The sequence below is a fragment of the Phyllobates terribilis genome, unplaced genomic scaffold, assembly GCF_046119375.1.
Source record: "Phyllobates terribilis strain yellow unplaced genomic scaffold, ASM4611937v1 Scaffold_1__5_contigs__length_1240528914, whole genome shotgun sequence".
NCBI lineage: Eukaryota > Metazoa > Chordata > Amphibia > Anura > Dendrobatidae > Phyllobates > Phyllobates terribilis.
The window spans coordinates 663,976,033-664,002,729 of NW_027362761.1; the positions used below are offsets into that span (position 1 = coordinate 663,976,033).

General features: G+C 42.5%; 1 protein-coding gene across 4 annotated transcripts in view; it reads left to right on the top strand.

Moving 5' to 3' along the window:
- The window catches only part of CRTC1 (CREB regulated transcription coactivator 1), a 581,448-nt gene that overhangs the window by 393,769 nt on the left and 160,982 nt on the right, over positions 1–26,697 (top strand). For 3 of the 4 annotated variants that reach the window (XM_073684981.1, XM_073684999.1, XM_073684990.1), the window contains exon 10: positions 9,557–9,799. The exons of the other annotated variant lie outside the window; for it this stretch is intronic. In XM_073684981.1, the coding sequence (XP_073541082.1) occupies positions 9,557–9,799 (243 nt within the window). The remainder of the gene's footprint in view (positions 1–9,556; positions 9,800–26,697) is intronic. 4 annotated transcript variants of the gene reach the window in all.

A 26,697-nucleotide genomic window follows, 5' to 3' on the forward strand; every position in this document is an offset into this window, starting at 1 on the left:
CTTTTCATTTTGTACTTTAACCTAATACATATAACCCTTGATCTCTGAGGGATTTTCGATAGTGAGGTACAGGGTTATGCATCTATCCTTAGGACAATACACTGCGGGGATGGGGATTATTGGATCCGAAAAGCGTCTCCTGCCTTGAAAATGGGCTTTTGTTGGGGTCATGTGGGTTAATAGACTCTTTCCCTATTTATCCTTGCGTTCTGTTTGGGAAACGTCTGAAGTGCCTGTGTATAAAGTAACATACCCAGCACATCACCAGGGCAAGAGCGAAACCCCTTCTCACGTGCCACTGAAGTAATGATAATGTATCAATGCATCAGGCAGTGGCTTCCTTGTCTTGTCACTCATTGATGACAGTGCAGAGCACAGTAGTTGTGACTCACCCCCTGGACCTGTGCTGGGGAACCCGGAACCGGGCCTGTTTGTAGTATGCTGGGGGTTGTAGTCTCCGTGTGGCGGTGACCCGGTCCGTGGCTCAGGGTGGTCAAACCAGTGGCAGCCTATTTGTATTGTAATGGTCCGACTACGCCACCCGTGGATTGCGGTCAGTGGGGACCGCCGCTGCGCTGCAGACCGCTGAGGCTGATGTTGTATGCGCAGCCAAGAATGGGATAACTCCCCACGGGAGAAGTATTGCCTCAGGGCAGCTGGTGTGGATGATGGGAGTGATGGTGTGAGCGTCCCAATACTAATGGTGCTGATGCGGCGATGAAACACAGACGTGTGGTTGCAGTTCAGGGTCTTTACTGGTGTTATAAGGCAGACCCTCCCAGGAGTACTGGCTAGTATAAGGGGCCTGGTCAGTCTGCGAGCAAGCAGGAGTTCCCCTGGCCAGGTGGAGTTGTAGGCCTCCCCGTTTATCTGCACTCTTCCTGGCTACCTTGCTGTCAGCGGTTACAAGTAGCCCACGTCCCTGAGTATACCGTGTGGTGCTCACCCGTATGGCTGGTGACTTGGGGCCTTCTGTTAGCCTCCGCTCCTGGATGGCGGCGCTGGTCCCTTCTTTGTGACTGAACCTCCGGGCTTCTGTGGCCAGAGGACCTGGAATCCCCTGCCGGCTGGTTTCTGCTGCTGGGTATATATCAGTCCCCACAGCCTCGGACTCCGGTGTCCGGTTACTAAGTTCCTCTGCCAGGATGAGCTATATCTCTGCTCACAGCCCCTGGTCTTCTGCTTCTGCTCCTACAGAGCTCCTAGGTCTTCCTTTCCCTGTGTCTGCTGTCCTCCAGACCCGACTGCGTCTCTGTCTGGGACTTCACTCCCTAATCCCGCCCCAGACCCAGTTTATAAGGGCAGATTCTATCCCCTCCCAGGTCTGGGCGGACCGTGTTGCATGCTTAGGGCTCCTGACCAGAGAAACCTCCCACTTGCTCTCAGACATAATATTTCTATTACTGTGGCAACCAGACCCCTGGGGTGCCACAGTTGTGTTCAATTTGTCATCTGACTGCTGCCCTATGCTCAGGCAGTGACAGACATGACATAGCAGTGTAATGAAGTGAACTCTGACCTATCGGCTGTGCTATGCAGAACACAGCAGTCATATGACAAAGCCATTACAACTGCTGCAATGTGAGTAGTAACTAAGAAAATAAAGTAGCCACTGCCTTCTTAACTGGTTCAACTCCACACATGCCCCTTCCATGTATCTTCCACTGGCTGTTGCTATCTGTCTTCTTCCTGACTCTCCTCCCACATGTATTCCATTCTTGCTCCCCAGGTACTGATCTCTCCTCCTTGCAGTCAGGAGCAGAGGCAGTAAAACAGGCAGTGGCTTCTTTCCCTTCTCAATCTGCTGGCAGTGCAAAGCCCAGCAGTTGTAATGAGTTTGTCAACTGACTGCTGTGCTATGCAGAGGCTGGGATCTCGATTACAGAGCTCATTTCATTACACTGCCTGTGGATAGTGCAGCAGTTACATGACTGATCACAACTGCTGCACTCAGAGTTGTGGAGGTACAAACACTCAGTGGCTTCTTTGTCTTCTAACACTGCCTGTCAGTCTTTCTACAGCATCCATTAAAAAATAACTTGCATTATAATAAAGTTTACATTTTTGCATACTTTTTCTAACACCACCACAACAGAAGACCAGCAACCATCTAGCTGATTTTCATAAGATGATATCAGATTTTTTTTTTTTTTTTAAATGGAATAATTTTATTTCATCAATATTAAAATCATAATAAAATTACAGGTACTTTCCGTGACCAACCAACTACCAATTGCATCAGATTTAAATTACACCAGAATTACGTTGCACCTATTCTAAATTTATTAGGTGCAAATGCCTACCAATTAATTTAAAAATTACAATGGCCTTCTGTGCATGGTAGTGTTGGTTTATGGTTGGGTCATAAACCAACGCTACCGTGCACAGAATGCCATTGTAATTTCTGTAAGTAAGCCATTTATTTTATGAATAGACACTAGTTCTGATGCACAAACCTGCATTTAACAACCTCTTTGGCCAGCACATGATTGCACTTACACCTCACAATTGGACATATTATTGCTGTTTGCACATTGAATTGCTGTTATTCATGCAGGACTTTGTAAAGCTCATACACAGAATTGTGGCAAGGCACAGATCTGGCCAAGGTTACAAAAGAATTTCTGCATTACCCAAGGTTCCTAAGAGCACAGTGGCCTCAATAATCCTTAAATGGAAGAAGTTTGGGACCACCAGAAGTCTTCCTAGACCTGGCCATCCAGCCAAACTGAGCAATCGTGGGAGAAGAGCCTCGGTGAGAGAGATAAAAAGAACCCCAAGATCACTGTGGCTGAGCTCCAGAGATGCAGTAGGGAGATGGGAGAAAGTTACACAAAGTCAACTATCACTGCAGCCCTCCACCAGTCGTGCCTTTATGGCATAGTGGCCCGACGGAAGCCTCTCCTCAGTGCAAGACATATGAAAGCCCGCATAGAGTTTGCTCAAAAACACATGAAGGACTACAAAACTATGAGAAATAAGATTCTCTGGTCTGATGAGACAAAGATAGAACTTTTTGGTGATGATTCTAAGCGGTATGTGTGGAGAAAACCAGGCACTGCTCATCACCTGCCCAATACAATCCCAACAGTGAAATATGGTGGTGGCTGCATCATGCTATGGGGGTGTTTTTCAGCTGCAGGGACAGGACAACTGGTTGCAATTGAAGGAAACATTGATGCTGCCAAGTACAGAGATATCCTGGAAGAAAACCTCTTCCAGAGTGCTCTGGACCTCAGACTTGGCCGAAGGTTCACCTTCCATCAAGATAATGACCCTAAGCACACAGCTAAAATAACAAAGGAGTGGCTTTAGAAAAACTCTGTGACCATTCTTGACTGACCCAGCCAGAGCCCTGACCTAAACCTAATTGAGCATTTGTGGAGAGACCTGAAAATGGCTGTCCACCAACGTTCACCATCCAACCTGACGGAACTGGAGAGGATCTGCAAGGAAGAATGGCAGAGGATCCCCAAATCCAGGTGTGAAAAACTTGGTGCATCATTCCCAAGAAGACTCATGGCTGTACTAGCTCGAAAGGGTAGTTCTACTCAAAACTCAAAAAGTTTTTCTTTTTTAATGAATTTGCAAAAATGTCTAAGTTTCTGTTTTTTTTCAGTCAAGATGGGGTGCAGAGTGTACTTTAACGAGAAAAAAATGAACTTTTTAGAATTTACCAAATGAGTGAAAAATGTAAAGGGGTCTGAATACTTTCCGTACCCACTGTATATAGACTAATGTATTGAGATCTATAATAGCTCATAAACTAATTGGTAGGAATTTGCACCTTATAAATTTAGAATAGGTGCAATGTAATTCTGGAGTAATTTAAATCTGATGCAATTGGTAGTTGGTTGGTCATGGAAAGTACCTGTAATTTTATTATGATTTTAATATTGATGAAATAGAATAATTTTATTTTAAATAAAAAAAATTTGATATCTTCTTATGAAAATCAGCTAGATGGTTGCTTGTCTTCTGTTGTCGTGATAATATAGAAGGGAAGTAGTAATTACAATTGACGTTTGAGTATATTATACTTTTTCTAAACCCCAACTAGGATTCGGGTTAGGACTAGGATTAGTGGTAGAGAAATAACTGAAGCCCCCATACATAGTGGACGATGGTTGAAAACGGCGAGATTAGCCGATAATCTTATGTATGTTTACCCCTGACTAATGATGAAGCTCCGCTAGAGACTGTGAAATTGGCTATATACTTCAGTACTGTTGGAACTGTAGTACATACACTGCTCAAAAAAATAAATGGAACACTTAAACAACAGAATATAACTCCAAGTAAAACAAACTTCTGGGAAATCCAACTGTCCACTTAGGAAGCAACACTGATTGACAATCAATTTCACATGCTGTTGTGCAAATGGAATAGACAATAGATGGAAATTATTCGCAATTATCAAGACACCCTCAAAAAAGGAGTGGTTCTGCAGGTGGGGACCACAGACCACATCTCAGTACCAATGCTTTCTGGCTGATGTTTTGGTCACTTTTGAATGTTGGTTGTGCTTTCACACTCGTGGTAGCATGAGACGGACCCTACAACCCACAGAAGTTGCTCAGGTAGTGCAGCTCATCCAGGATGGCACATCAATGCGAGCTGTGGCAAAAAGGTTTGCTGTGTCTGTCAGCGTAGTGTCCAGAGGCTGGAGGCGCTACCAGGAGACAGGCCAGTACACCAGGAGACGTGGAGGGGGCGGTAGGAGGGCAACAACCCAGCAGCAGGGCGCTTGGCATTTGCCACAGAACACCAGGATTGGCAAAGTCGCCACTGGCGCCCTGTGCTCTTCACAGATGAAAGCAGGTTCACACTGAGCACATGTGACAGACGTAACAGAGTCTGGAGACGCCGTGGAGAGCGATCTGCTGCCTGCAACATTCTTTAGCATGATCGGTTTGGCAGTGGGTCAGTAATGGTGTGGGGTAGCATTTCTTTGGAGGGCCGCACAGCCCTCCATGTGCTCGCCGGAGGTAGCCTGACTGCCATTAGGTACCGAGATGAGATCCTCAGACCCCTTGTGAGACCATATGCTGGTGAGGTTGGCCCTGGGTTCCTCCTAATGCAGGACAATCCCAGACCTCATGTGGCTGGAGTGTGTCAGCAGTTTCTGCAAGATGAAGGCATTGAAGCTATGGACTGGCCTGCCCCTTTCCCAGACCTGAATCCGATTGAGCACATCTGGGACATCATGTCTCGCTCCATCCACCGTCACGTTGCACCACAGACTGTACAGGAGTTGGTGGATGCTTTAGTCCAGGTCTGGGAGGACATCCCACAGGAGACCATCTGCAACCTCATCAGGAGCATGCCCAGGCGTTGTAGGGAGGTCCTACAGGCACGTGGAGGCCACACACAATACTAAGCCTCATTTTGACTTGTTTTAAGGACATTACATCAAAGTTGGATCAGCCTGTAGTGTGTTTTTCCACTTTAATTTTGGGGGTGACTCCAAATCCAGGCCTCCATTGGTTAATAAATTTGATTTCCATTGATGATTTTTGTGTGATTTTGTTGTCAGCACATTCAACTTTGTACAGAACAAAGTATGCAATGAGAATATTTCATTCATTCAGATCTAGGATGTGTTATTTGAGTATTCCCTTTAGTTTTTTGAGCAGTGTAGTACAAAAGAACAGACGATTATAGGTTCTAGTCCTTCAAGGGGACGAAAGTAAGAGAAATTTAAAATATATATATATATATATGAATATCGGTGTAGATAAGATATTTAGGTTTCTTCTTCTTGCATTTTTGTGGTGTCATAGCAGCCAAAAAGCTGCAATTCTGGCAATTAGATTTTTTTTTCTCTTTACGTCATTTATCTCTCAGGTCAATTTTATATTTTGATAGAACACACTTTTACTTTTTTTTTATGGAAATGAAAAGGGAGTTTAATCAATTTTTTAGATTTATTTTAAAACTTTTTTTTACCTCTCTTTTTAGTCACCTTAGGGGACTTGCACCTGCAATTGTCTGATCATTTACAACGGTATTGTGGTATATAGTAAAAATCATACACTCCTCTGAATCCTGAACTCCTACATACAGATCATGGGGCCCCCATAGCAGAAGTTTTATTTCCCGCTCACCCCCCCCCCCCCCACTTAACAAAAAAAAAATACTCAGCCTCAGAAGAGCATCTCAGAAGATCATATCTCACAACTTTGCAGTCTTTATAAAGTAATTTTCCTCCTATTGAAGCCATAGATTCCCTTGCATTGCACCCATAAAGTACGATGCCAATAAAAGTGCTCCCCAAACACAGTATAATACCCCCACAGTGAATTCCTCCACACGCACAGTATAATGACACTACTGTACCTCAACTTCACAGGTGACCCCAACACAGTATGATCCCCCAACTGTGACCCCCACACAGCCCTCCATAAAGTATAAAGTCTCCCACTCATCTCTCCAAATATTATAATGGCCCCCGCATAACCCTCCAAATATAATGGCCCCACATAGTCATCCAAATATTCTAATAGCCCCCTGTAGCGCTCAATATAGTAGAATGGGCCCCATAGTCCTCCATATAGTAGAATGCATTGCCCATAGTCCTCCATACAGTATAATGCACTCCCTATAGTCCTCCATAGTCCATACCGCATAATGCACTTCCATAGTCTTCCAAATAGTATAATGCAGCCCATAGTCCTCCATGCAGTATTTTGCACTCCCTGTAGTGCTCCATACAGTGTAATGCGCCTCAGTATTCCATATAGTAAAATGCACTCCCCATATTCCTCCATACAGTATTATCCAACCCCATAGTTATCTATACAGTATCATGCACTTCCCATCGTCCTCCCGTCAGAATTCCTGTTGTCCTTCTACAGTAGTTTGACCACCAGTGGCTGCTATTGTTCACCTTAAAAATTGTGCTACAATCCCACTCCTTACGACTGGAGGCTGCTGATGTGTTCTGCAATTGCCCTTTACTAAGATGGCAGATTCCGAACCTGTGGGATCCATCTTGTTTCCTGTTTGGACCTACTTACAGTCTCATGAATCTCTCATTCATTGCTTGAGTATTGTGTTTAGCTGTTAGCCTAGTTTTAGTCTCCAGCTCCTGAATATTTTTTCCCAGACTGCTCTCACCTATCTATGGATTGTTTCCTACAACTCTTTTTCTTAACTCCAAGAACTTCTACTACCGCTTGCTGTTCCTGCTTGTGCTCCTTTGGCCACTGGTTTCCAGCAGTATTACACCAGTGTCGTAACACCTCCATTCAGTATAATGCACTCTATAGTCCTCCATATAGTATTCTGGCCACCACAATGTACTTATGTATTCTCCTCCTCAATCCCCCACTGCTCTGGTCCCTGCAGTGAGCTTTCTGAAGCGCCCACACATCTCTGGACAGCGGTCCATAAGTAGTGATGTCATTACACCCGCTGTCCTCTGAAAAAAAAATTTTGTTCATTGCTGTGTGTGTTTGTATATGTATGTGTATATATATTAATATAATGTGTATCTATGTGTGCAGTTGAAACTAGAAGTTTACATACACAATATAAAAAGACACATATGCATGTTTTTCTCAATATCTGACATGAAATCACAATAAAGAATTCTCATTTTAGGTCAATTAGGATTATCATAATTTTCAATATTTGCCAGATGCCAGAATAATGAAATAGAGAGACAAAACTGGTGTAACTGATCCAGGTTTGTAGGTCCCTTGCTTGCACCTGCCTTTTCAGCTTTGCCTATAGATTTTCAATAGGATTGAGATCAGGGCTTTGTGATGTCCACTCCAAAACACTGACTTTGTTATCCTTAAGCCACTTTGTTACCATTTTGGCAGTATGCTTCGGGTCATTGTCCATTTGGGAGGCCCAAGCTTTAACTTCCTGGCTGATGTCTTGAGATGTTGCTTCAGTATTGCCACATAATATTCTTTTCTCATGATGCCATCTATTTTATGAAGCGCACCAGTCCCTCCTGCAGCAAAACAACCCCACAACATGATTCTGCCACCCCTGTGTTTCACAGTTGGAATGGTATTCTTAGGCTTCCAAGCTTCTCCCTTTTTCCTCCAAACGTAACGATGGTCATTATGCCCAAAAAGTTCAATTTTAGTTTCATCAGACCACAGGACATGTCTGCAACAATTAAGGTCTTTGTTCCTGTGTTCATTTGCAAATATTAATCTGGCTTTTTAATGTTTCTTTTGGAGTAATGGCTTCTTCCTAGCAAAGTGGCCCTTCAGCTCATGTTGATACAGTACTCGTTTCACTGTGGTTATTGACACAATCTTACCAGCTTCTGCCATCATCTTTTGCTTTTGTCCTTGGGTTACTATGCACATGTCGGACCAAAGCACGTTTATCTCTGGGACACAGATCCCGTCTCCTTCCTGAGCGGTATGATGGCTGGACATTCCCATCATGTTTGTACTTGTGTATAATTGTTTGTACAGATGAACGAGGTACGTTCAGGTATCTTGAAATTGTACCCAAGGATGAGCCAGACTTGTGCAAGTCCACAATTCTCTTCCTGATATCTACAGTATTTAGACTATTTGAACATAGCAGTGGGGAAGGTGACTAAATTGGCGGTGATGGGGCAGCTGAGCCAATGAATGAGAGGCAGTTGCTGTCTCATGGCTCTTCTTGTTAGCCCTCCCACAATCTCTTCTGTTTAGTGCAGGGATGTCAAACTTAAACACACAGAGGGCCAAAATGAAAAACTTGGGCAGAGTCATGGGCCAACCAATATACAGGATAATGGGCCCCACAAAGTCCTCCATACAGAATAATGGCCTCACATATGGGTGGTGGTTCTGGTATTTAGGGCCAAATAATACCACCCTGGCACACGGGCCAGAGTTTGACATGTATGGTTTAGTGTGACATGAAGGGGGTATAAGTGAATCAGAAGACTTATAATAAGGTATTATTTATTCACGTTATCCACGTTTAACATTTTCTGTGATCATTTGTACCTGTTTAGGAGCCTTTAACTGCAAAGTGTGTCCTTGCACAACCCCCTTTAAGCAGTTAAACAGCAACAGACAGAGCTTGCACTGTTTGCTACTGTTGAGACCTATGCCAACTATACAATGCAGCTGCTAGCTGCTATGTAGATGTGGGCTCAGCTCCTGAGCGTGCACCTGATATCTAATATACGAGATATATGAGGAATGTCAAAAAGTAAAGAGAATCTGTTAGGCCCTTCATTCTGTCCTCTCTGACTGACAAATTTCCCCTATTACTGTATATAAGGAAGAATCTTTAAATTAGTGGCTGCAAGGTGAGCAGAAACCTGAAGCACATGAATATTGCTGAATATTGGGAATAAGTTGTAAGCTCTCCTAAATAACACATACATACCACTGTAACAGCATGTCTGTGTAAATTATGCTGTCCTAATTGTAGTCAGCTGAAAGGGGCTAACCAGTTTTTTTGAAATGTTGTGTGATAGTCATTTTAGCTTTTGACTTTTTTGTCTGTATTACACTATGTAAATGTCAGAATATGTTTGTTTGTCTTTTTGACATGTCAAGTGTATTGGTATTTTTTACTTTTATAGGCTGTAGCAATGGATGCTTTGTCTCTGGATCACCAACTGCCCCCGTACACTTTTTTTACGCAATCAGCTTCACCGCAACAATCCCAAGTGCCAAGTGGCCTTTCCCAAACCTCATTAATGCAGGGCTCTGGTTTACAAAGAGGAACACCACTCCCACCTCTTACTGTTACAATATCAACTACAGTCCCTCAGTCACCACCTGGCATTCAGACTCCATCATCATTGGCTATTGATATCAATTCGGTAAGTGTGTTAGCACAAACTGTTGATTTTATATATTTTTGTATAGTTAAAGTTCTTTGTTTTGGCTAATATGAATGGCACATGGGTGTTTTTTTTACACTTGTGGTCAACATTTGTGGCAGCTTTGATTTTGTTTTATTTGAAAAAGTCTATATCTTCAGAAATAATTGCATATTTACTATGCATCAGTAGAATATTGTATTAGCTTTTCCAAATACATTCAACAAAGAATTCAACCAGTCTCCATACATGATCTCATGTCATGAAAAAAATGATGAAATATCGTATATGACATGGATAGGATTAAAGATGATCTTTCACCAATGTCATCATATTAAACTGTCCACATCATGAAATAGTGGCTGATAAGCTGAATAAAGCATTTTATTTTTTCATTTTTCTACTCCGTTACGCTAGAGCGACACTAGCGTATAAAAAATCGGTCCGATATTGATCCAGAAAAGTAGGACGTGTGTCATGTGATTACAATTAACAAACTGTAACGCTAAGTATGCAAACATGAAATATATGAAATGTAAATAGCATTACTGCTGTAGAAAATAGAAATAAATGAGAAACCTTAGTCCATAAATTGGCCAATTCATGTGTACCTGGCATCCACGGTAAGGCGTCTCTCATCATACCAGGAACGTGCCAGTGTGAACTCCTCTCTAAGAGACATATGTCTGATTGTGTGTGGGATAATAAGATCCTACTGTAATTAAAATCACCTGTGGCCTAGAGGCGGAGTGCTCAGTCAAAGCTCAAACATAGAAACAGAAAAAACTGTCCGGCACTTCCAAAACAAGAAACAGGTATGAACAGGTGCAAAGTGGCCCTTTCAGCCCATGTTGATACAGTACTCGTTTCACTGTGGATATTGACACAATCTTACCAGCTTCCGCCATCATCTTCAAAAGGTCTTTTGCTTTTGTCCTTGGGTTGATATGCACATGTCAGACCAAAGCACGTTTATCTCTGGGACACAGAACCCGTCTCCTTCCTGAGCGGTACAATGGCTGGACATTCCCATCTTGTTTGTACTTGCATATAATCGTTTGTACAGATGAACGAGGCACCTTCAGGTATCTTGAAATTGTACCCAGAGATAAGCCAGATTTGTACAAGTCCACAATTCTATTCCTGATATATTGATTGATTTCTTAAGACTTTCCCATGATGCTACACAAAGAAGCAGTGTTTTTCAGGTGTGCATTAAAATACATCCATCATATGGGCAAAAAACCTGACCAGCACCTCCATATAGTGTGAACAGGTGCAAGCTGCAATGACTGCATAACATACAAAAAGAGAACACAGCAGCACTCTGTAAGGCGCCCAACATATATGCCAACACTGAAAGCATAAGATCTAAACTACATTGTTGCTAAATAAAGTGTACTTACAAAAAATTGCTTCTTACAAAAAATTGCGTCTTACAAAAAATGAAGGTTCTTAGCGCATAAATTGGCCAATTCATGTATGCCCATCAACCACGGCAAGGTGACCTCCCACTGATGGACTGCCTACTATCCCCTAGCTTGTTTCTGAATAATATGATAACATCAAAAACATGGTTACATAGGCTTTTTCAAGTGTGGACACACTAATTGCACTTGTTGTGGGCACATTACTAATGCAACAAATTTTACTTCTCTAGTTACAAACAAAGTGTACACTATACACAATTTCATTAATTGCACCTCTTCCAATGTTGTGTATCTAATTGCTTGCAACATATGCAAAATACATTGTCGGCTGCACATCTGGCCCTTTAAAAACGCTGGTCAGAAGATACCTGCCTGATGCTCATAATAAACTTATCACTAGATGTTCTTCTGCATCCAAACATTTCACGTTGGAACTGCATCTTTTTCAGTAATTGGCATTGAAAAAGTTAACAGACCATACAGAGGGGGTGATTCACGCAGAAAACTCCTCAACAGAGAATCTTGGTGGATATATATCCTTAAAGGGGTATTCCCATCTCCAAGATCCTATCCCAATATGTAGTAGGTGTAATAATAATAATATTAGCAAATATCTTCAATTAGAAATGTAGTATAGTATATTTGATTCGCTATGTCTCTTTCCTCATGTACAGGCATTGCAAGACCTTAGGTATCCACGGTTACGACCACTAGCAACTAGCTAACTAACTGTTACTTTATCAGTGGACGTAACCGTGGATACCTAAGGTCCTGCGATGCCTGCATATGTGGAAAGAGACATAGCAAATCAAAAATACTATACTACATTTCTAATTGGAGATATTTGCTAATATTATTATTATTACACCTACTACATATTGGGATACGATCTTGGAGATGGGAATACCCCTTTAATACTAGAATGCTACAGGGCATGAATGTCCGACTCAATATTATCTACCATTATCGATGAATTTTAGTGCACATTTCTTGGGTTATTCATATATGTTATTTCTCTATATTACGGCATTTTTCCTACAGGTGTTTCCAGGCTCGGACTGGCCCATAGGGCAGCAGGGAAATCCTCTGGTGGGCCCCCAACTCCACCATATGGCCAGTACTTGGCATAATTCACTTGGAACAGAAAAAAAGCAGCATACCATCATTCATTAACCAAAATACCCAGTTTATTATTATATAGAGGTATAGGTAAATTTGTGAACAAGGTAGTATAATATTTGCATGCAGTTGAAAAGTGGGTCCCCCAAAGTCAATGTTACTGGTGGGCCTTTGGCACCCCAGTCCGACACTGGGTGTTTCTCTCATTCCGTGTTTTATATCATTGTATATGTTAATTTTATTCATCCTTTCTGATTGGAGAAATTTCAACATGTTGACTGACAGGATATGACCTAAAACGCCTATTCACTTGTTACTCAGACATGCAATGATTAAAGTCGCACAGTCTGAAACGCATTTTCTACGCTAAATGCCATGCTGGTGATTGTGACCATTAGTCCTGTATTTATTTTAAATTTATACCAATAAACTTCAGTTTTAAGAAGATCATTGTACCCTGGAAGTTTTTCCTTTGTTTATTGATAACAATAGTACAATCGTATTATAGCATGCACAATATTGTTAGGCCATAGGACCAATAATACAATACCGTATAATGCTTAATAAATAAAGGCAAATAAAGGAACACTCTCACCAATTCTTGTAGTTTATGTAGTCATGACGATGATTCCATTTGCCAGTATGAAAGAAGTCCTGGTTTCTGCCCCTGTCCGTCCCTGTCAATAGACTGACCCTGACAACGCCAGACTCCTGCCCTTACAAGGGCAGTCCACAGCTAACCCTTTGAAGCTAGGCAGCCCTGGACTGTTACTATATGCCTCCTGATGTGTTTCTTCAAAATGATTCATCAGGGGAATGGCACTAATTATGTCATCAAGAACACACTGCAAACAACCCTCACTAGGGATGTGAGACAGGCAGTGGCACCAAACTAGTGGACCCTCAGGTTTATAAGCATGCACAATCATGGGTTAAGTCAGCACACCTAAAAACAATAATCAAGGACTTATCCCATCTCTTTTCCATTTGTGTAAGCTATGCATGTCAGAAAAGCGGCTTCCTGCACCTTGGATCGCTCACTCCCATGGAATGAAACACAGAGAACTAATCATCAGTGTCCCTTGGGACATGCCCCTCTCTACCTTATTCTGTACATCATTTCAGTGACCTGGAGCACATATTACGCTACACACTTGGTGACGCCCCACTGATGGCGTCACTTCCGATGGTCCACAACGCAAACTTGTGTTCCAAAGTGTGTGATGCCTACACTGTGGTGTCACTTCCGGTCTATGCGACATGTGACATCGATGTATGTGCGGAATTCATGCTCCACAGAAGGAAACGCCCACCAATTACGTGGTAGAAGATGGTTAAATTAGAACAGTGCTGGTTTCACCGAAATAAGCTTTCCACCATAGCAGATGCCCATTAATTCAAGTGGGAGGCGCCTGCTGGTATCGAACTTTATAGACTGAGTTAAGTGTAGCAGTAGTTGCACCTCACATGACCGGTGGTATACTGTGAAATTCATGCAAATGTATTAAAAAAGTGCAGTGATATAATGCCTTAAATGGATCTTAACAGAAGGTGGATTGACATGCAAATAGTTGGAGAAAGATGTATAAAAGGTTTTAAATTAGGGGGATATAAATGGAATTGGAAATATATTTACTGCATTTGGACTCTGCGTTTGTCTCCAAAATCTATTCCTGACTTAAAGAAGTTCAGGGGTGGCCATAATACCACCACAAATCTAATAAATAACTTCCATAAATGCCTTTAAGAGGCAAAAGGAAGTATTTGTCCCAAATCAAAAAATACATTTTAAACATCAATCATAGGATAATATCAATAGGTGACACCTAATTAGATGCCCAGGAATAGACTGGGTTTTTGCCTAGAACTGTTATATAAAGCAGCCAAATGTTAACTGCTCATTCAAGCCATGTGGTGACACAGTATTGAGGCGAAATATTCATCTTGCCTCCATTTGCAGGATCAAACGATCCCAGTCACCACCTCTCAATTGTTTTCCAGCCTTTTCAATGCCCATAAATCTCATCATAGTTCGGGCACCTCCATGGACCCCATTAATATGTTTAGAGATTGAAGTATCCCTTTTATGTTCTGTATCTCCAAGATGTTCTCCAATCCTTCATCTGAGCTCACTTTTCTTTTTCCCTATATATTAGAGTCCGCATTCACATGTTCCTTTATAGATTACACCCTGTGTACGACAGTTAATGAAGTCCATGATGGTAAACTCCCTGTTAAGGGTTGCTACCAGTGTGGGAAATACATCGGCTATCTCTTCATTCACAGTGCAAAAACTTTTAGAGGGACAGATGATGCATTTCCCACACTGGTAGCAACCCTTGGACTTCAACCAGGACTCCTTTTTTGGGGCGGAGAATTGACTGTGTACCAGCTTATCCTGTGTAAGGCGGCGGTGTTCACACCGTGCAGTAACTGAAGCAGTGACCCAAGCAAGTCCAACATAAACAGCTTTATTCAGCAACTCACGGGTAAACAGAAAAGTCCTTTGGTTAGCAGCCGGGTTAACATGAGTCCTTAAACAACGGTTGCCTTGGGCAACGGCTGCGCCGGGCCACTCAGAGCCTGATGGGTGCAGAGCCTTCTCAGGCGTGTGTTCAGCTGCTCACAGATCCGCCGAGCTTTCCTGCTATGCTCCTAGCTGGTCCCAACACTGACCAACACTAATCCTTAATGCAGGGTTTTTAAAGCACCTGTGGCAAGAGCCACTGGAAAACCCGGGTTGGAGGGAGGAGGCCGCTCCACTGCCTTCCTGTAGCCTTCTCCAAGAAATGAAGGTCCTGCCGGGTTTAACTTAATCTGCCTTAGCCTGGTAGTCTGACCAGGTCAATGCTCACCTTCATTCCTGCATTGCAGCCGCAGCTGTGTCCGTGACTGCAATGCACTCCAATGGGTTTAATAGGTCTCTGTACAGATTCTGGGGGATATATAACGTCCCTCGTATACGATCCCGGTCACTGCTTCACACCTTTAAGAAGCGACCCATTTTGTATGTAAAATGTGGATAGCCTTCTAAGATTGGGGTGATGTCACTATCCATTTCATGAATAGGCCAGTACTTTTCAAAAACATTTCTCACTTCTTTTGCGCCATTACTGAAGATGGTGACAAACCTCACCACATCTTCATTTTTAATCCTGGCATCTTTGGTCAAGAGCTCAGTCCTGTCCCTGGATCTAACACTGTAGGCCTTTTATTTGTATCTTCTTGGGGTACCGTCTCTCTAGAAACCTTGTCTCTAGATCATCTGTTTGTTCTTTTTTTCTCATTGGAGCAGTTTCTGCGAATCCACAGATAGTGCCCCCTGGGAAAGCCCCTTTTCAATAGGACAGCATGATTGCTCTCCCATCTGAACAACGAATTGGTTGCTGTCGGTTTTGCATGTCTATAGGAGTCAGTTATCATTTTTCTTGATAAGTACATATGTGAGGGGGTAGTAGATGAGTCCCACTCCCCTCTAAAGCTGTTTTAGTACATCTGTGTAATATAAAATGTGTTATTTATAGTACGGCCATTAGAACCACCCTATCCCCCGTTACACATCCAGAAAGGGCAGACATGTGGGACTGTATTCAAAGGTGAATCTTAAGGCCTATTGGATGGTTGTTAAGCCTATTCACGAACATTTGAAAACCAGGTGAAGTAATTTCTGGTCAAGCAGAACTCAAGGGCTTTCAGAACCAAGTCATTGTATGCCTTGCACTGTGTGCTCCTTATGGACAAATAGTATTTAACCTCTTCCAATCCCATATGATGTGGGATTGACGAGTATAGGGCCTCAACATCAATACTGGCCAGGATGGGTCTCAGGCCTACCGTTATACCTTCAATTTCAAAAGTAGATCAGTTGTGTCCCTAGTATAAGATTGTAATGACAATACAAAGGGTTGGAGAACCTGGTCTAGGTAAATACCGAGGTTTTTGGAACAAACCATCTACCCCTGAGACCAGGGTCGGACTGGGGTGTCTGGGGCCCACAGGGAAAATTGACTCTAGAGGCCCACCCTACATCTATATGCAAATACCTGTTAGCCATTATTCCCGTTATAGTGGAGCATTGACTGTAAAATACACGCGGCTCCTGCACATCTACTGTGCACATACTATAACGGGGATGTACACAGAATTACGGTAGTCTGCATTAAAGGGTTCTTTGATGAAAACTAATCAACACCGATCCACAAGTTAAGTAGGTGATAACTTATTGATGGGTGGAATCCGAGCACTGGAAACCTCACCGATCGGAAGAATGGGGAATTTTTATCACTATTTTAAAATGAATCTGCAGGTGGGATGTCTGACCGCAGCTCCATTCATCCTCTTTGGGGTCTTCCAGAAAAAGCCAAGTGCAGCCCCTTAGATAATGAATAGATCAGTGGTTGAGTCACACGTGCCGCTCCATACTAATGAGGATAAAAGCTCCACATTCTGCAGATCGGTGCAGGTCCCAGCAGTCGCCCCCCACCAATCAATAACTTATCACTTATCCTTTGGCCACGTTCAGTATTTGATCAGTATTTTACCTCAGTATTTGTAAGCCAAAACCAGGAGTGGAACAATCAGAGGAAAAGTATAATAGAAACATGTCACCACTTCTGTATTTATCATATTTATCACCCACTCCTGGTTTTAGCTTACAAATACTGATGTAAAATACTGACCAAATACTGAATGTGTGAACGGGCCTTAGGATAGGTGATTATTTGTTTTCACCATAGAACACCTGTAAGTGCATATTTGCTACTGTGTAATTGTCCCAGGACAGAGAGGGGTTAAACATCCAAGTATTTAAACTCTATTGGAAATCAAGAATCTTCCCATTATTGATATCAGAGAGAACAAATGGCCGCCATACACAACACAATCTGCTATACCAAGAGCAATACCACCACATACAAGGGATAAATACCACCACACCATGACCAGACTACATTTTAACACCACACTGTGACCGAATAATAATACATACAGGGAACAAATACCGCCACACTATGACCAGACCATATAGTGACCAAATACCACATACAGGCGATTAATACAGTCACACCATGACAAGACCACATATTACCTCCACACAGTGACTGAATAATACCATTACTCCATGAACAGACCATTTATTACCACCACAGTGACTGATTAATACAACATACAAGGAACAAATACCTCCACACCATGACCAGATCATATATTACCACTTCATTGTGACCGAATAATACAATAGTGATCATTAATAAAAAACACAATACTAATAACACTAATATTCTCACTGGTGACATTATACACAGGAGCTCTGTATATAGTATACAGTTAATACAGTAATCACCGGTGACATTACAGCATATACAGAGTACCTATATGCTGTAATACAGGTATATACAGTACGGACCAAAAGTTTGGACACACCTTCTCATTTAAAGATTTTTCTGTATTTTCATGACTATGAAAATTGTACATTCACACTGAAGGCATCAAAACTATGAATTAACACATGTGGAATTATATCGTTAACAAAAAAGTGTGAAACAACTGAAAATATGTCTTATATTCTAGGTTCTTCAAAGTAGCCACCTTTTGCTTTGATGACTGCTTTGTACACTCTTGGCCTTCTCTTGATGAGCTTCAAGAGGTAGTCACCGGAAATGGTCTTCTAACAATCTTGACGGAGTTCCCAGAGATGCTTAGCACTTGTTGGCTCTTTTGCCTTCAGTCTGCGGTCCAGCTCACCCCAAACCATCTTGATTGGGTTCAGGTCTGGTGACTGTGGAGGCGAGGTCATCTGGCGTAGCACTCCATCACTCTCCTTCTTGGTCAAATAGCCCTTACACAGCCTGGAGGTGTGTTTGGGGTCATTGTCCTGTTGAAAAATAAATGATGGTCCAACTAAACGCTACCCGGATGGAATAGCATGCCGCTGCAAGATGCTGTGGTAGCCATGCTGGTTCAGTATGCCTTCAATTTTGAATAAATCCCCAACAGTGTCATCAGCATAGCACCCCCACACCATCACACCTCCTCCTCTATGCTTCACGGTGGGAACCAGGCATGTAGAGTCCATCCGTTCACCTTTTCTGCGTCGCACAAAGACACGGTGGTTGGAACCAAAGATCTCAAATTTGGACTCATCAGACCAAAGCACAGATTTCCACTATTCTGATGTCCATTCCTTGTGTTCTTTAGCCCAAACAAGTCTCTTCTGCTTGTTGCCTGTCCTTAGCAGTGGTTTCCTAGCAGCTATTTTACCATGAAGGGCTGCTGCACAAAGTCTCCTCTTAAGTTGTTGAAGAGATGTGTCTGCTGCTAGAACTCTGTGTGGCATTGACCTGGTCTCTAATCTGAGCTGCTGTTAACCTGCGATTTCTGAGACTGGTGACTCGGATAAACTTATCCTCAGAAGCAGAGGTGACTCTTGGTCTTCCTTTCCTGGGGCGGTCCTCATGTGAGCCAGTTTCTTTGTAGCGCTTGATGGTTTTTGCAACTGCACTTGGGGACACTTTCAAAGTTTGCCCAATTTTTCGCATTGACTAAGCTTCATTTCTTAAAGTAATGATGGCCACTCGTTTTTCTTTAGCTGCTTTTTTCTTGCCATAATACAAATTCTAACAGTCTATTCAGTAGGACTATCAGCTGTGTATCCACCAGACTTCTGCACAACACAACTGATGGTCCCAACCCCATTTATAAGGCAAGAAATCCCACTTATTAAACCTTATAGGGCACACCTGCGAAGTGAAAACCATTTCCGGTGACTACCTCTTGAAGCTCATCAAGAGAATGCCAAGAGTGTGCAAAGCAGTCATCAAAGCAAAAGGTGGCTACTTTGAAGAACCTAGAATATAAGACATATTTTCAGTTGTTTCACACTTTTTTGCTAAGTATATAATTCCACATGTGTTAATTCATAGTTTTGATGCCTTCAGTGTGAATGTACAATTTTCATAGTCATGAAAATAAAGAAAAATCTTTAAATGAGAAGGTGTGTCCAAACTTTTGGTCTGTACTGTACAGGTGATGCAGTGACCATATCCATACAGAATTATGGGCCCCTATGGTGCTGCTCCATACAGTATATGGGCCCCTATGGTGCTGCTCCTTACAGTATATGGGCCCCTATGGTGCTGCTCCATACAGTATATGGGCCCCTATGGTGCTGCTCCATACAGTATATGGGCCCCTATGGTGCTGCTCCATACAGTATATGGCCCCTATGGTGCTGCTCCATACAGTATATGGGCCCCCATACTGCTCCATACAGTATATGGGCCCCCATACTGCTCCATACAGTATATAGGCCCCCATTCTGCTCCATACAGTATATGGGCCCCCATGCTGCTCCATACTGAGTATGGGCCCCCATGCTGCTCCATACAGTATATGGGCCCCCATGCTGCTCCATACAATATATGGGCCCCCATGCTGCTCCATACGGTATATGGGCCCCCATGATGCTGCTCCATACAGAATATGGGCCCCCATGATGCTGCTCCGTACAGAATATGGGCCCCTATGGTGCTGCTCCATAAAGTATATGGGCCCCTATGGTGCTGCTCCATACAGTATATGGGTCCCCATGCTGCTCCATGCAGTATATGGGCCCCCATGCTGCTCCATACAGTATATGGGCCCCCATGCTGCTCCATACAGTATATGGGCCCCAATGCTGCTCCATACGGTATATGGGCCCCCATGCTGCTCCATATGGTATATGGGCCCCCATGATGCTGCTCCATACAGAATATGGGCCCCCATGATGCTGCTCCGTACAGAATATGGGCCCCCATGGTGCTGCTCCATAAAGTATATGGGCTCCTATGGTGCTGCTCCATGCAGTATATGGGCCCCCATGCTGCTCCATGCAGTATATGGGCCCCCATGCTGCTCCATACAGTATATGGGCCCCCATGCTGCTCCATACAGTATATGGGCCCCAATGCTGCTCCATGCAGTATATGGGCCTCAATGCTGCTCCATGCAGTATATGGGCCCCAGTGCTGTCCCATACAGTATATGGGCCCCCCATGCTGCTCCATACAGTATATGGGCCCCCATGATGTTGCTCCATACTGTATATTGGCCCCCATGATGCTGTATACATTAAAAAAAAAAATCAAATCCTCACCTCTCCTGCTCCCTGGCTGCAGGTTCGGTGTAGTCAGCGTCTTCTGACTTCAGTTCTCAGAGCAGAGGGTGGTAGTGACGCCACCTCGCCCTCTGCCCTGAGACATCAGAAACAGAAGACGGTGACATCACTCGAGCTGCGGGGAGCAAGAAGAGGTGGGTATCTGAGAAGGAGGTGGGGGTGGCTCTCCCTCCCGGAGGGGGGGCTCTCCCTCCCCCGTCAAAATAGCATTCCTTCCCCCTGGGGCCCCAGCACTTACCTGAGTGCGCCGGGTGGTGAAGTGGCCGCCGTCCATGGGCATCACGGCGGGTCAGGTTCGCGTGCATGCGCTCCTGACTCCTGCGCTTTTAAAGGGGCATTTCCCTGCTCCACCCAGTCAGTGATTCCATCCTGGGGGAAAATTAGATGAATCTGCCATGATTTGTTTGCTACAAACCCATGCTGGCTCTGATTAATTTCTATATTGTTATCCAAGTACTTTAATACTTGCTTTTTAGGTTCTACAATTACCTCTATCTCTTTCAGTACCTTAGGATGTCATTTGTTTGGACCAGGAGATTTAAATTCATTTAAATTAGCTACGGCTGTGTGCCCACGATGCGTTTTTTAAGCGAAACACTTAAAAAACGCATGGTAGAAGACCTGCCATGTTCATCGGAAGGTAAGTATAGATTTATTTTTTTATGTTTTGACATTCTTTACTGTCACACTATATAAATCCATGCCGGTTGCATGGATTTATATAGTGTGACCAAGTTGTCAAGCACTTTTCCAAGTCATGCTAAAATCGCTTGGAAAGCGCTTGTCAACCCGCATGTGGAAATGCATGTGAAGAACGCTTCACTTACGCTTGTCCCTGGCAGGAAAAACGCATGTACAATCCGCATGCTTTTTTTCTGCCAGAGAGATGCAGAAACGCTCAGGAAAAATCCGGAGCATTTCTGCATCGTGGGCACATAGCATAAGTGTTCCCTCACCATCTCTCTATTTATACATAGCATGGATTATTTTATTTCTTCGAAAGCACAGTGAAGATCACTTCATGTTACATTTGCTTTGTTAGTGAACACAGATGCAAAATAACAATTTAAAAGTTCGTCCTTCTCAGTCCCGGGAATTTTACTGGTACCCCGCCAGGCCAGTCTGACCCTGCCTGAGACTATGTGTGTTGTGTATCTAATTATTTTATAGGATTTTTGCAATTTTAAATTATGTCAAGTAAAAGTTAAGTTTTAGCTTAGCACTCTATGCTACATAGTTGTTTTCATTGTTTTGCAACGTTTTTTCCACATGAAAATGCTCACAAAACTGCGTCAGAAGCGCACATAAATTATTCATTCTTTTTCCTGCCAACCCTCTGGTTTTTGCTGCAGAAAAAAATGTTCAAAAACGCCACTTGTGACCATTCCCTTAGACTGCATGTGATTGGTGCGCTCAGACAGCTCTGTTGGACTTAATTATCTTCAAAGCCAGTATTTATAAGCTAGTTAGTGTCATCTGAGTGCTGTCAGAGTGGACAGGTGAGTCTAATTAATCAACGGTTAGGCCAGTTTGACACATTAATAATAATTACCGTTATACATTTTTTTAAAAGTATTTTGTCTTGATAAAGCATAGATATGTGTTTTTCTATAATTTTCCTAATAGCTATAAATTGGGGATTGTAATTAGACACAAAGATAATGTTATCTAAGCTATGGGTTTCTTTGTTTTCTTTCTTTCAAAATATCCTGTATGGTGTATTATATTATTTGGTCTCTTGAGCATCCAATTATGGTATTTTCTAATCTGTAATCTTTGATTAACCAACCTAGCTTCCTGTTGGAATCTAATATCTGATGTTGTATTCCTTTTTGTACTTATTAGTTCACCAATATGGATATTTTTAATAGTTTGTTCAGGGGAACATGAGGTTGCTAGTAAAATAGAATTGGTTGCTGAACTTTTTCTGTTAGGAATGGGAGAGTTCATTAGAGAAATGTCAAAAAATCTATTTGTGTTTCTTTAATGTTATAAGTGAATTTTAGTTTCAAGTCTTTATTATTGAAATATTCAACGAAATCAACTGCCATTTCTCTGGTGCCATCCCTATCAGGTCATCTATATAGCGAAGTTATAATGGTTAAAAGTTGACCAGCGATTACTGCTTTATCCATCAAAATTTGCAAAACCATTTTTTTTAGGGACCGCATCATATTTGAAGTCACTTTGAGGGGGTATGAGAGAAAATACAAAATAGTGACACCAGTCTTAAAACTGCACCCCTAAAGGTGCTCAAAACCACATTCAAGAAGTTAATTAACCCTTCAGGTGCTTCACAGGAACTGAAGCAATGTGGGAAAAAAAATGAACTTTTAACTTTTTTTTTCACTAAAATTTTACTTTAGACCTATTTTAAAAGGAGAAATTGGACCCCAAAAGTTTTTGTGCTATTTCTTCGAGTATGCTGATACCCCATATGTGGGGAAAAAACATTGTTTGGGCGCATGGCAGGGCTCGGAAGGGAAGGAGCACCGTTTGACTATTTCAAAGCAAAACTCGCTGGAATCAAGAACGGACCCCATATCGCGTTTGGAGAGCCCCTGATGTGCCTAAACAGTGGAAACCCCCCACAAGTGACCCCATTTTGGAAACTAGACCCCTTAAGGAACTTATCTAGATGTGTGGTGAGCACTTTGGACCCCCAAGTGTTTCACAAACGTTTATAATGGAGAGCTGTGGAAAAAAAACACTTTTTTCCACAAAGATTATCTTTAAGCCGCAATTTTTTTATTTTTACAAGGGTAACAGAAGAAATTGGACCCCACAAGTTGTTGTGCAGTTTCTCCTGAGTACACTGATATATCATATGTGGGGGAAAACCATTGTTTGGGCGCACGTCAGGGCTCGGAAAGGAAGGAGTGACGTTTTGGAATGCAGACTTTGATGGAATGGTTGATATTCATCTCCTTTCTTTGAAGAAGCGACGCTCTAGATGACGGAGCGTGTGGTTTTCCTTTCCTCCAACTCCAGGCTACATAGAGGTTGAATACGACTAACCCATATCCTCTTAAAGGGACCGTTCAGCTACATAAACCCAAGCAGAGCATGCCAGAGTGCATATAGCCATTTCTAACAAATGTGTGGTGACTTACAGCTCAGGCCTTGTCATTGATCCTTTTTCTTATTTGTATTCTGACACCAGTTTCCATCATAGAGCATAAATCGGCATTATTTCATTCCCTTTAATACTTATATACAGTACAGACCAAAAGTTTGGACACACCTTCTCATTTAAAGATTTTTCTGCGTTTTCATGACTTTGAAAATTGTACATTCACACTGAAGGCATCAAAACTATGAATTAACACATGTGGAATTATATCGTTAACAAAAAAGTGTGAAACAACTGAAAATATGGTGTGCCCTGTCAGGTTTAATAAGTGGGATTTTTTGCCTTATAAATGGGGTTGGGACCATCAGTTGTGTTGTGCAGAAGTCAGATGGATACACAGCTGATAGTCCTACTGAATAGACTGGTAGCTGTTTTTTTCTTGCCATAATACAAATTCTAAGTAAAGAAAAACGAGTGGCCTTCGTTACTTTAAGAAATTAAGGTCAGTCAGTCCGAAAAAATTGGGCAAACTTTGAATGTGTCCCCAAGTGCAGTTGCAAAAACCATCAAGCGCTACAAAGAAACTGGCTCACATGAGGACCGCCCCAGGAAAGGAAGACCAAGAGTCACCTCTGCTTCTGAGGATAAGTTTATCCGAGTCACCAGCCTCAGAAATCGCAGGTTAAAAGCAGCTCAGATTAGAGACCAGGTCAATGCCACACAGAGTTCTAGCAGCAGACACATCTCTACAACAACTGTTAAGAGGAGACCTTGTGCAGCAGGCCTTCATGGTAAAATAGCTGCTAGGAAACCACTGCTAAGGACAGGCAACAAGCAGAAGAAACTTGTTTGGGCTAAAGAACACAAGGAATGGATATTAGAACAGTGGAAATCTGTGCTTTGGTCTGATGAGTCCAAATTTGAGATCTTTGGTTCCAACCACCGTGTCTTTGTGCGACGCAGAAAAGGTGAACGGATGGACTCTACATGCCTGGTTCCCACCGTGAAGCATAGAGGAGGAGGTGTGATGGTGTGGGGGTGCTTTGCTGGTGACACTGTTGGGGATTTATTCAAAATTGAAGGCATACTGAACCAGCATGGCTACCTCAGTATCTTGCAGCGGCATGCTATTCCATCCGGTTTGCTTTTAGGTAGACCATCATTTATTTTTCAACAGGACAATGACCCCAAACACACCTCCAGGCTGTGTAAGGGCTATTTGACCAAGAAGGAGAGTGATGGGGTGCTACGCCAGATGACCTGGCCTCCACAGTCACCAGATCTGAACCCAATTGAGATGGTTTGGGGTGATCTGGACCGCAGAGTGAAGGCAAAAGGGCCAACAAGTGCTAAGCGTCTCTGGGAACTCCTTCAAGATTGTTGGAAGACCATTTCCGGTGACTACCTCTTGAAGCTCATCAAGAGAAGGCCAAGAGTGTGCAAAGCAGTCATCAAAGCAAAAGGTGGCTACTTTGAAGAACCTAGAATATGACATATTTTCAGTTGTTTCACACTTTTTTGTTAAGTATATAATTCCACATGTGTTAATTCATAGTTTTGATGCCTTCAGTGTCAATGTACAATTTTCATAGTCATGAAAAATCTTTAAATGAGAAGGTGTGTCCAAACTTTTGGTCTGTACTGTATATCTATTTCCACTGGCATTATTAGCAGAGTGATGTGGGTATTTACATATACTGTGGAAGCCTGTTGTGTTTACTTATCTATATATATTCTTAGAATTGTGGTTTGGAGGATAAAAGCCAGCCCTAACACGGGCTGCTGAGATGAGTTACATAGCCATTCTGGGCTTTTTTTAAATGTTTTTAATTGTGTGATTTCCTTCATTGTTCAATAAAATTCTTTCTATTATTATGTTACTAATTTAATGGTGATCCTGACTATTTATATACATGCTTCTTTTCTTCCGTTACGCATTATGTTGTTTAGTGTGTAATCAGTGATCCCATAAGTATATTGGTACTTAGCTTTGCTTCTATAAACAGTGGAACCCCCCCCCCAAGTGACCCCATTTTGGAAACTAGACCCCTTAAGGAACTTATCTAGATGTATGGTGAGCACTCTCAACCCCTAAGTGTTTCACAAAAGTTTATAACGTCGAGCTGTGAAAAAAAAAATCACTTTTTTTCCATAAAAATGAACTTTTAGTCGCATTTTTTTTAATTTTCACAAGGGTAACAGGAGAAATTGCACCCCAAAAGTTGTTGTGCAGTTTCTCCTGAGTTACTCTGATACCCCATATGTGGGTAAAACCATTGTTTGGGTGCACATCAGGGCTCAGAAGGGAAGGAATGATGTTTTGGAATGCAGACTTTGATGGAATGGTCTGTGGGCGTCATGTCGCGTTTGCAGAACCCTTAATGTGCCTAAGCAGTGGAAATGCCCAACAAGTGTCCCTTTTTGGAAACTAGACCTCCCAATAAATTTATCTAGATGTGTGGTGAGCGCCTGGAACCCCCAGGTGCTTCACAGAAAATTATAACGTTGACTTGTGCAAATAAAAAAAGTCAATTTTTTCCACAAAAATGTTATTTTAGCCAAACAAAAATTATTTTCACAAGGGTAATTGGAGAAAGTGGACCTCAAAATGTTGTCCAATTTCTCCTGAGTATGCTGACACCCCATATGTGGGAGAAACTACTGTTTGGGCACATGTCAAGGCTCGGAAGGGAAGGAGTGATGTTTTGAAATGCAGACTTTGATGGAATGATTTGCAGAACCCCTGATGTGCCTAAACAGTGGAAATGCCCAACAAGTGCCCCCTTTTTGGAACTGATCTACTGTTTCCTGTATGGCATAGTGTAGTGGCATACATGAGTTGTGTAGTGTTCGTCAAATTGTCATACGTCAGTTGTGTAGTGTTCGTTAGGTTGCCATACGTCAGTTGTGTAAGTCAGAACTGAATTAAGTAGTCCATGGATGTGTGGTACAGTCTGAAGCATTCTTTCATACACAGGCCAAGTTTGTCAGGGCAGGTGTCACATTGATAAATGTTGTCCTTGCATATTCCCCTTTTGTAACACACTCGGCACCTCTATTATGACTTAGTTTTTTTTCTGCTTTGAGGGATCTCTCCCAGGAAATGTTGGCATGGTACGAT